Below are 11887 nucleotides of genomic sequence, written 5' to 3'. Positions count from 1 at the left end.
CCTAAAAATTGCTGTCCACCAACGTTTACCATCCAACCTGCCAGAACTGGAGAGGCTCTGCAAGGAGGAATGGCAGAGGATTCCCAAATCCAGGTGTGAAAAACTTGTTGGGTCTTTCCCAAAAAGACTCATGGCTGTATTAGATCAAAAGGGTGCTTCTACTAAATACTGAGCAAAGGGTCTGAATACTTAGGACCATGTGATATTTCAGTTTTTCTTTTTTAATAAATCTGCAAAAATGTCAACAATTCTGTGTTTTTCTGTCAATATGGGGTGCTGTGTGTACATTAATGAGGGAAAAAAATTAACTTAAATGATTTTAGCAAATGGCTGCAATATAACAAAGAGTGAAAAATGTAAGGGGGTCTGAATACTTTCCGTACCCACTGTATATGCATGTATGCGTGTGTGTGTGTGTGTGTGTGTATTTGACAATTTTATGTGATGTTGCATTTTTAATAGAGACAAAAGCATGCTGTTTATTATTATGCAAATATGGGAAATATAAGTTTATTATTAACTAACAAAACTAACATTTGGTCCCAAACTAGCTAGCCACTAGTGAGAGACAGCTTAATAAGCAAAATCTGCAAACCTGTGACTTACAACCCTGATACATTATCAATTTTCACTTATTTATTTAATTTTATTGCTAGAATATAATGAAATCACACAGATCAGCATTTTATGCTATGTTCAGACATGCCCCAAACAGGAAAAAAAAACTGTTAACCCAAAATGAATGGAAAATAAATGTAATATATTATTTTGTCAGATTTCCTTAAAAACGTTTCTGAGGGCTAAACACATCTCATTTTAATAATTCTTTGTTGAAAAACCTTGTACCCTTGTTCCAGTAAGTGTCCTATAATCAGTGGGCCTTATTCATAGGCAGAATGAATTTCTGTGTAATGGAATGGATTGTTTCACAAGAATGTTTTACACAGAAATTGTTCTGCACATGTTGGATGAATAATGTCCACTATTTCCAGTTAATGTTCCAAAAATATTTAATTTGTTTTTTTAACCAAACAAAACAAATCTCTTTTCAGTCATGTTGAAACAGCATTAAATAGGATTTCGCCATTTCTGTGTGGGACCTGTCTTAGTGAGGCTAGTTTGTGAAGACACATGCTCCTCTAGAGTTTTATTGAGATTGATTGCTGTGTGTGTATGTGTATGCTTGTTCTCCTCTGGACAGGTGGATGCTGTCATGCCATTTGGGTGCCTTGCTCTGCGAGATGGGCGGTCATACAACAGCCTGTCAGACATCACTGACAAATACGAGATTGGACAGGTCCTCAAGGCGTGAGTGTGCATAGATCTGCCATTAAAGCCTTAAGAAAGTAAATCCATCAATTATAGACACGTGATCTCATTAAACTTTGATTCAGGATGCATTTCTTCCAATACATAGGTGTTTGTCACAGCAGTGTGCTTCTTAAAACAACCGATTTACAACCATAAGGGGTATTTATTGCAGCATAAAATGCAGCATTCAGAATAATTTCTCTTTGCAGAAAAGAATTTTGTGAGCTGTGCCTGGTTAAGGAACGACAGACGGACAAGGTCTATGTGTGCAAGAAATTCCTCAAGAAGGATGGCAGGAAAGTGCGGAAGGCAGCCAAGAACGAGATCATGATCTTGAAAATGTACGTGGTGACTCAAAATATCAACAGATGATGTAGGGTTTTGTGAGAGTGCTGATCTGAGAGGACAAAGAGAAAATTTAAAGGGATAGTTCACCCAGAACTCAAAATTCTGCCCTCGTGTCATTTCAAACCTCAAATTTTCTTTAAACTCTGGAGCACAAAATTGAAAATGTAGCAGGGTGAGCTACTCCTTTAAGGATGGAGAGGGTAAGAGATGCTGTATGTATCACCCTTGGTGTGATTATTTCTGTCCTTTCTCACTCTTTTTGAAACACTTTTCTCTATTTAAAGTGAGATAAAGAAACTATTCAGCTTTTTGCCGTGATGTGTTCATTCCAGGGTCAAACACCCAAACATCCTGCAGCTGATTGATGCATTCGAGACCAGGAAAGAATTCTTCATCATACAAGAGCTGTGAGTCTGACATCCGTTTGCCGTGATCAGTCATGTTCCCTTCCCAGTGTCATTCAGTAGGCCAAGGACAAGTCTCTTTACATCAGAACATCACTCTAGAAAATGCACTTCTTCATATCCACATCTAGCCAGAACTAAGATCTATTAAAACCCTGTCATCTGCTTTTGCATGAATGACACTGACATGCTATTACAGCTATTAAGATTGCAGTAATGAGTTACTATGATAGAAAATATAGTTTCTAGATATTTAGTAATTTATCATTTCCATTTAAATCTTAAAGAGCCTATTATATTTAGCTTGCATGATGCTGGTTGCAAATCTAGTATTCTGCAAATGAAATATTTGGAGTGTTCACATGTCATTTTGGTGGCTTGTCAAGGTTTGTCAGAGTTGCACTACATTAGATAATTTGATCTAGATAGAATTTGTAAATTACATTTAAATCTAAATCTAAGTCATAAATGTGAGCCTGGATCAGAACATTTTGCTAGTAACTAAAGTTATGAACAAATGTTAGATTGTAAAATCTTTGAATATCTTCTCAAACTGTCATTATTTCAAAAAAAATACCCCCAAAGTAAACATAATATTTTGTTGAAATCATAACAGTTTGAGTGTGAAATATTTTGTGATCATAACAGTTTGAGTGTGAGATATTTTGTTTGAAATTATAAGAGTTTGAGAAGATTTTACTGTTTCAAATTTGTGCACCACTTTATGTATTAGCAAACATTTTCTGATCCAGAATTCAATTTATGACTTAGAAGTAAATAAATAAATTATATTTAGTATATTTATATTATAAACAATAAACAATATGACATTTAAAAACTGCACACCTTCTTTATGAATGCAGCTAGATTTGGCAAATTTGGCCAGGTTTTTTATGTAATGGTTAACCAAAATCCTTCTAATATGCTATCATTTACTAACTGATTTATGTTTGGTGATTAACCACAAGAACGGATTTTGATTTTAATTGATTATTTAATATATTGCCAGTGCCACCCCTGATCATTTATTATATTGACCAGGCCACCGCTCAGCTCAAGGCTCCAGTTTTCTGTGGCCCCAACAACCTTACTGTTGATTAAATAAGAATTAACTTTACAATACATCCGGATCTCCCTTCTTTTCTCTTATTAATTTTTTTCACAGAGCCACAGGTGGAGATGTGTTTGATTGGATCTTAGACCAGGGGAACTACACAGAGAGAGATGCCGCCAATGTGATCCGTCAGGTCTTAGAAGCAGTGGCATACATTCACTCCCTCAACATAGTCCACAGGAACTTAAAGGTGGGTTTGCAATCATAATATGATATTATTCATCAATGAAAAGTACATATGTGCAGTCCAAATGCATTGTGTATAATTCAATAACGGAGTGTAACAACATATGCATTAAGTGGAATGCAACTGGGCTGATGTATGACTTTTGTAATGATACCTTGTACTTTTGCTTCCTTTTTTGTACTTTAATAAAGAGTCTGAATGTATGATTATAAGGCTGTAACTCGGTGTTAACACATGTTATTGCGTATGTATGTGCTGGGGATGTTTTTGTCTGCTGAGTACTAAATGATAATTAGTTATATTAGTCAAATGCCTAGTCCTCTTTGACTCATAGCACTGTACGTCTGTAATATTGCAGATGCTCCCTTTGGGTGTCATTAATGTTCAATGTTTAATGAAAGTAATAAACAGTTTTTCCACCTCCTGTGGTTCTAAAGCAATTAAGGTGGTGATGCTGTTTGTCATGAGACAACATGTGTTTGTAGTGCCCTCTAGTGCACGGCAGCAACACGCTGTGCACAATATTAGCATCAGACATTCTCTGTTACATGTATATGTGCATCTCTTTTGCTCAAAGCTCATTCTTGTCAGTAATGCATTATTCTGTATTGCCTCCTGGGTGTTTCTTTTTAGATATAGCTTTGATGCATTTCTTTTTAAGGCTTGTGCTTGAAATATCACAGACTGAGATTCATATATTATATGTAGTTGGTCAGCTGTGTGTTTTCAGATTTATATTTTAAAGACAAAACTCATTCTTCACATTGAGCAGGTGAAGGGTGTGTCCTGTCTGGTCTCTGTTGGCCAGCTGAAAGATGAATATCAACATTATTTGGGACACAGCGAACTCTTAATCAGTCATACTTTGGCCTAATGCCATGTCTTTCCTCCTATAAAGTATTGATTGTTTTTTATCCTGTGCCTTTTTCTGTCATTTCAGCTGGAGAACTTGATGTACTATAGAGAGAGCAACCACAACAAGGTCGTATTGCGGGATTTCTACCTGTCCAGGTTTGAGAACGGCTCAATCACTGAGCCCTGCGGGACACCCGAGTACCTGGGTATTTATCACATGATCTCTTGATTTACCTATACTCGTATGTGAAGCACTAACCTACACAACTGTTTCTCATATTTCCTGTTAGCTCCTGAAGTGGTGGCTCGTCATCGCTATGGAAGACCAGTCGATTGTTGGGCAGTGGGGGTCATTATGTACATACTGTAAGTTGGAGTTGGATACACTCTGTTGAGACTCAATTGGTTTGTCAGCGATTCTTTTTCTTTATATGTTTGGTTCTTTAAAACAGGAGTTTGTGGCTTTCTGCTTTCTGAAGACTGGTCAGAAATCATGAGATTCATTTTTAATATTTTTGTTTAGTGTTTCAAAAATGCACATTGTTCCAAAACAGCAACACATTTACCATTTATTTTGACATCACAATTTTTTTAACTGCTAAAAAAACTGTCTGTCTATAGTTATAGACAGTATCTATGGCACCAAAAAGTTTGAAAAACCTTGATGTAAATCTACAGCATATATTCCTACATACATACTAATGGATTCAACATAACAGATCATAATTACGGTGGCCAAGAGAGCTCAACGCCCTGCAACTTAAAAAAACATATGCAAATAGAAAAAGCACTAGCAAATTAAGAGAACATCTTCATCAGTTTGACAACACATGTGCTGCAAATACTCACAACACAACCAAATACAGAAATGCGCAAATACGCACAATTAGACCAAATACAAAAAGTGTTGCAAGTAGCACAGACTCCAATGGAAATGTTTCAAGGGGACCCCAACAACCCTTACGAAAAATGAATCATGGTTTTATTATAGTAAAAGTGTAGTAACCATGTTTTTTATATTTTTTGCTTTTTATTTATTTATTTATTTTGCATATTGATTACCATTTGTATAACCACAGCTGTACAAATACCATGGGTTTCACTATAGTAACCATGTTTGTTTGTTTTTTTAATAATAAAACCATTGTAAATTATCATGGGGAAGTTGTACAAATTAGCCAGCCAGTTTACATAAGGTTTCACAGACAGTAATTGTGTATTTTGTCAGCTTATTTAGGCTAATCATATGCAAAAAGCTAAGGACTCATATGATCAGGATTTTAAAATAAACAAAAATCTCACCTTTCTGAGCAGACACTGATAAACATGTCCCAGTCAGGTTCGTCACTTGTTGCGGTTCCCTTAAACATTCTGTTGTGGTCTGTGCGTATTTGCAGAGTGTTTCTATATTTGGTTGTGTTGTGAGTATTTGCAGCACATGTATTTACTGCGTCCGAAAGCTCTAAAATGCTGCCTTCGGAGACAGCATTCCAAGGCAGGAAGGCATCAAGGCACATCCGGATCCAGATTCTGCTTTACTTCCTGTCTCCGGAGGTACCTTCTTCTGATCGAATTTTGAAGGCAGCATAGATGTATCCTTCGCTGCCTTTGATATCCCACAATCCTGTGCGTTTCATTCTGTGACGGTTGAGCTAAAAATTAAAGATGGCATCTGAAAGTTGCATTTGGTGGTCAGTTTGTGTGTAATTGTATATTTCTGACTAACTTTTTGCACTTTTGATGTTATTTCTAGCGAGAAATCAGTATTATAGTAATTAAATATTCGTTTAGTTATCACCAAAACTTGTTCTATTTTGTTGTAGATCATTAAACCGTGACGCTGCCTCAGAAGGCTGTCCGAAATCAATTTCATGAGGTGCCTTTGTGCAAAAACGCTGTTTTCTTAATTTGTTGGTGTTTTTTCTATTTGCATCTGTTTTTTTTATTATTTGCAGCCTGTTGATCTCTCTCGGCCACCGTACATAATACAAATCATACAAATCTCATTTGTAGGTTGTCTGGAAACCCTCCGTTCTATGATGAAACTGAGGAGGAGAACACTGATATGCACAACCGGATAATCTTCTGCCGCATTGTTGCTGGAGAATTTGAATTTGATTCACCATACTGGGATGAAATTTCCCCTGCTGGTACTAATATCAGGATCTGATAAGTTCCTGATCTCATCAAAACTAGTAATAATTAAAATGTCCTTTTTTTGTTTTTGATGCTTTAAATCTTCAGTCTTCTTCTCTTTAATGTCATGCAGCAAAAGAGCTCGTCTGCAGATTTATGGACATTGACCCAATGCTGAGAATTACTGCACAAGATGCACTTTCGCATGAATGGTAAAGCTATATACAAATAAACAAACTCAAACACACAGTTGCTTTTTTCAGAGACAACATGTCAACTTAATGTTTTCTTTTTTCTCTTTTTTTTTGGCCAGGATTGCTGGAAATGGGGCTTCGGAAAAGAATCTGAAGGAAGGAGTCTGTGCTCAATTTGAGAAAAACTTTGCAAAGGCCAAGTGGAGGGTAAGAGGAATCTACACACACAAAAGTCATGTACAACTTGCCATGTGCCTCTAATGATTGTATTAATCACTCTTCTAGAAAACGGCACAATAAATAATAGGATAATGGATAAGGACAGTAACTGTAAAGATGGTAATACCAAATAAAGCTGTTGTTTAATAAAGGTTCTGATGGTTATTATATTAATGTTTGCTTTTTCCTTGCATGTTATACCCAGGAGTTGAAGGTACTGTTGATATTAGCGGGGCAGCCTAGAGGCAGAGATTCTTTTCTCTGTATAACAATCTTTGACTTGGGCAATCATATTTCCTTTAGCATCAAACCTAGTGTACAATAATACATGGCTACTGTGTCTCATGGCCTGGCCTGATTCTTCAAGCAGAGATCATTCAGGAAATATGTAGTTCAAGTCTGATTGTTGGAAAGACTCTCACTGTACTTAAGCCTCCCTGTATCTGCACACCAGTAACTAACAAATTTATCACTGCCCAGCTGGTCCCATGTGCATTCAGTCATATGCCGTCTGGCTTTTACTCACAGTGTCCTCAATATTCCAGTTTAAATTCCAGTTAGTCCTTCATTCACTCAGACAAATCTCCAGATTGAATATTCATTGTAATGTCACATGTATGTGTATGAAAGGTTGTCCCTGTGTTTGTGTGTGTGCCAGAAAGGACCAAAGTGGTCCTTATGAAGAGAGAGAGAGAGAGAGAGAGAGAAGGCAAAGTGATTTGTCCTCAGATGACTTACCGTGGTCCTGATTCATTGATTCACATCATGCTTTTGTTGATGACACATACATATCAAAAACATTTCATTCAGGTCAGCAGCCAGTAACAAACACAAATGAGCCAAAAACGGCTCTTATTTTAATTTCATTGTTGGGTTCCGGAGTAATTTTCAGCTGTAATTTGTAGCTGTTGAACTAATTTAACTGATAAAAAACGGTTGTTTTGATACACTGAAAAAAAGAGACGAAATTACTAAAATGCCCATCTCCAATGTGTTTGTCTCATGAAAGCGATAGAGATGGAAAACTTCTACCACAGACTGCCATGCTGTTAATGATGCATTTCACCTCCATAGCAAAGAAGACCTCATGTTACTTTATAATTGACTAGGTACTAAGGGTTTGGTATTTCTTCATTTCACTTTCAGAAAGCGATTCGTGTCACCACATTCATGCAGCGTCTCCGAGCCTCTGAAATGGGATCTTCTGATGGGGTAGTTGAAGGCCAGGGCGAAGGGGTCAGAGCGGATGAATTAGATGGTAAAGGGATACAAACAGACTCAGGTGGCATTTCTACTGTGAGCATGTCCCATGAGGTGTCCGCCGAAAGCAGGGTCAGACCAGCGGAGAATCAAGAAGGGGAGAAAGCAAGACACCTAAAAGCAGAAGAGAAAGAAGCAGAGACCCTTGCCAGATCAAACAGCTCTTTAAAAGTACAAGCAGATGAGCCGAACAAGAAAGAGTCTACCGAAGGCACTTCTAAAAGGGAGGACAAATTATCAACAAGAGCGAGCCAGAAAGCAGCACCCAGCCAGCCTATCAAGACTTCAGACAACCGAGAGAACAATGTCCCCAAGGAGCCAGAGGCCACAACTGTTGGCAATGTCGAGAAGAAATCACCTTTCCCTGATACTCCAAATCGACGCAAAATGGCCGCCAATCTCTCGATGGATCATGGCTCATGTTCTGATGCCAAAACCAGTACCTTGTCAGTGGGAAAGGAACCACCTCTTAAATCAGAAGACAAAAAAGGCACAGTCCATGATATGGCCAAAAATAGCTGGTGTCAAACACAGCTCCCAGAAGCAGTTGCAGAGAGGCCAGTGGAAGTAGGGGCGACTTGCGAGGTCAATCCTAAGAGCAGAGAGTTCAAGAAAGGACAAGCGGACAAGGGTAGCCAGTCTGTGAAAAACATCCAGTGTACATATGCAGGATTGGGATCTTTAAGTCTCGGCCATGATAAAACGGTATTTGAGCAGGAGCTGCAAGAGATGGTCCATGGTGCATCAGGGTATGGTAGCCCGTACTGTCCAACCTACTCTGTTGGACAGTATGCTGGTTTAGATCCCGGAAGTGGAGCCAGTGCGGATTGGCAAATGGATTGTGTAATCGAACAAATTGAGAAACAAATGGCTGCCGTGTTAGAGAAGATCGAGGGGGACATGCCTTCGTTGCTGGAGCAGATCAGCGACCATCCCGAGACCCTTCCGAGGGCAAAGAGTGCCAGCTCTTCCCCGTCACCCCGACCTCGCTCGTACCATCATTCGACTCCACCGCCTCTTCCCACCACACCTCGCCCAGCAATGCCTTCTTTACCACACCTGACCATCCCGCCTCCCTCGTACCCACCTCCTTCCCCACCCAGTCACATCCAGGGTCACAGCCATCCAACTGCCGATGACGGTAACAGTGACGGCCAGAAGTCTACAAAGCAGTCTGGCCAATCACCAAGGGGAAGTGTATCAGGAAAAGGGTTGTAAATATGCTAAGAGAGTGTGAACGCTCAAGAATAAAGTATGTGCTCCATGTAACAAAATATATTTGGGATATGGATTATGGATCCATGAGTACAGCATACGTTTTGGGACTGAACAATGATCTTTGGGCTCCAACGCAAAGAGCCTTGTTATTGATTGTATGTGATGGATAAGAAGCTTTTTTTATGTGTAAAGAGGAAAGTAACTGAGTAAACTGAAAATAGGGAACATTATTTTGTATTATTAGAGAAAACTGTTAAGGTTATCCCACTATAAATGGTTGCAAATGGTTCTGCTCTACACTACAAGATCATAGCAAACACTTATGTTTCCTAAATAACAATTTCATACAGTAATTATAATGTAGAGTCTGTGGAGGGTTTGGATACAAGAATTTATATAACTTGAAAAATTCACCTTTAAATAAACTTGTTCCCTTAAAACAAGATGGCATCCTGCTCTGTTTTGGAGAACCGCTGTGCATTTGCTCTTCACCAGGTACTGTGGACTTTGAAAGGTGTTATTATTTTTGTCACTTCATCCATCTTGGATTTTTGCTCTGAGATAGTGAAGTTGAAGCAGTGTATCTGTGAACTCTCATCAATCATTTACCTTCTTCAATACTTCCAATAAAACTATTTCATTTATCTCTCTTTTTGTATATTCTCGCATTATACAACAAGTCTCTGCCAAACATGTCAGTCTTTCATTGATTGAGAATATTAATGCTCAGAGGGCGAGAATTGATCATAACTTTGAGACTACAGTACTTTACAACTATATTCTCTTTCCTGGCCTTTTTTATTCGCTGTTGTATGTTTCCATCTACGTGTATGTTTGATTCTCATTCTCTTACTCTATTTTCTCAATTTATGATGTAAACTAATATATCTTTACATTGTATAGTACTTTTGCTAATATATCCTAAAGTAAGCTCTAATGTCTATATGTAAAGTCCTCGCAAATGTCTGTGAATTGTAACTGTGGCTTCCACCTCCCCAATTATTATTATATAGATTTTGGTGATGTGAATATTCTTCCAAGTTATTTTTTTGCACTCTCTACATTACTATTTCAATAAAATTCATATCAAACCATCTTGTTTTATAGCCTTTTCTTTTGGCATGATCTGTATAAAATGACAGTTGTTACATAACTAACCTTATAATAAATATTACAGCTCAAAATGACCTTGCATCAAGTATGCTAAAGTTGCTTAAAATACATTGTGAAAAAGGCTAACACAGACACTTGCCATCTTATCAAGTTTGCTATTACGGATGTTTCCAGTTCAGCATGGATATTCCATATGGGGATATAACAAATTAGAAGTGTTTTGTTTTCACAAGATTTTTTTTAAATCTTCAGTCCATCAGACTACTAAGCAGTCTCTAGTTCACTCTCTTCTTAGCACTTTGTCATTTTTTCTGTCAATTACAGATATGTACCCAACTATACTGGGGTGCTGCTCATCTTTTCTTCTAGTGAACACAACATTTAACACATGCCTCTTTAATGCATTACTGTCTGCTACAGATGCATTTAACTACTTTTTAATACAACACAATGTCTTTTACTTATGGAGTTCCTTAGTGCTCCTATCCCATTACTTCAATCATTGTTTAACAGATTTCCCAATTATTATATCATTTACCTTAGTGTTTACTATCCCTGCGTTTTGCTTGCACAATCTATTGTCCAGAAAACCCTGTGTAAGCTTTGAAAATGACAAAAGGGGCAGTTATACTTCAGAATCGCGTTGACATGCCATGTGGTGACACGCTACAGCATCTTAAATTATATATATATATATATGGCTGGTAATTTAACACGTTAATTAGATTGATTAATTACGGTGAAAAATAACTCGCTAAAATTATTAACGCATTTAACGCACTTGCCCCGCCCCAAACCTATGTGGGTAACGATTTGAACGAATTGGGTGAACCATTTGGCGCGTTGAACCATTGGCCATGGCCATAGGCGCGTTGGCTTTGAAGCGGCGCTGCACAGATCGATCGGTGTATGACAAAGTGAGAGCGATTCAAAAGCATAAGGAGCCATCTGTTCTCTAATAGCTCTTGCGGTACTTTGATGTCACACACCGATCGATCTGATGGTGATGATCCGCTTCAAGTCATACAAGCCTAATGATTTAATGGACCATTCATAAAGAACCATTTACTTCACTCCTGAATGAATCAGCCATTTGAACGAATCAAATGAATGAATGAATGACTCGATGACTTAAAGACATTTACCACCACCTACTGGCAGTTTTAGTTTATTATTTAGAGTATCATTTCATTAAAGAAATAATTTCATATTTACATAGTAATATTAATAAAATTAATTATTAAAGGTATAGTTCCCCCACCCAAAAATGACAATTGTGTCATCATTTACTCACCCTCATGGTCCAAAAGAGTATATGTAATAAATTTGTTCAAACAAAATATTTCTTGCTGAAGCAATTTTTTGTAATGTCTATTTGATGCTTTACACAAAAAATACTTTAAATCATATTTTGGGAGTAATCTCTCAGCTACATTTGATGGGCGATTAATTAGATTAATTAATCGCCACATCATGTAATTAATTAGATTAAAAATTTGAATCGCTTACAAGCCCTAATATATATATA

At 37.6% G+C, this 11887-nt stretch overlaps 1 protein-coding gene across 2 annotated transcripts in view; it reads left to right on the top strand.

The window, feature by feature from the left end:
- Positions 1 to 10323, top strand: part of camkvl (CaM kinase-like vesicle-associated, like) — a 50916-nt gene extending 40593 nt beyond the window's left edge. For both annotated transcript variants that reach the window (XM_016283114.1, XM_016283113.1), the window contains 10 exons: positions 1202 to 1308; positions 1521 to 1652; positions 1992 to 2066; positions 3229 to 3367; positions 4305 to 4425; positions 4510 to 4585; positions 6233 to 6369; positions 6489 to 6567; positions 6669 to 6756; positions 7915 to 10323. In XM_016283114.1, the coding sequence (XP_016138600.1) occupies positions 1214 to 1308; positions 1521 to 1652; positions 1992 to 2066; positions 3229 to 3367; positions 4305 to 4425; positions 4510 to 4585; positions 6233 to 6369; positions 6489 to 6567; positions 6669 to 6756; positions 7915 to 9246 (2274 nt within the window). In that variant the 5' untranslated portion in view covers positions 1202 to 1213 and the 3' untranslated portion in view covers positions 9247 to 10323. The remainder of the gene's footprint in view (positions 1 to 1201; positions 1309 to 1520; positions 1653 to 1991; positions 2067 to 3228; positions 3368 to 4304; positions 4426 to 4509; positions 4586 to 6232; positions 6370 to 6488; positions 6568 to 6668; positions 6757 to 7914) is intronic.
- Positions 10324 to 11887: the final 1564 nt, after the last annotated feature.

Source organism: Sinocyclocheilus grahami, unplaced genomic scaffold (assembly GCF_001515645.1).
Source record: "Sinocyclocheilus grahami isolate Dianchi unplaced genomic scaffold, SAMN03320097.WGS_v1.1 scaffold170.1, whole genome shotgun sequence".
In the NCBI taxonomy this organism is placed as follows: domain Eukaryota; kingdom Metazoa; phylum Chordata; class Actinopteri; order Cypriniformes; family Cyprinidae; genus Sinocyclocheilus; species Sinocyclocheilus grahami.
This window is presented reverse-complemented; position numbering and strand designations above follow the sequence as displayed.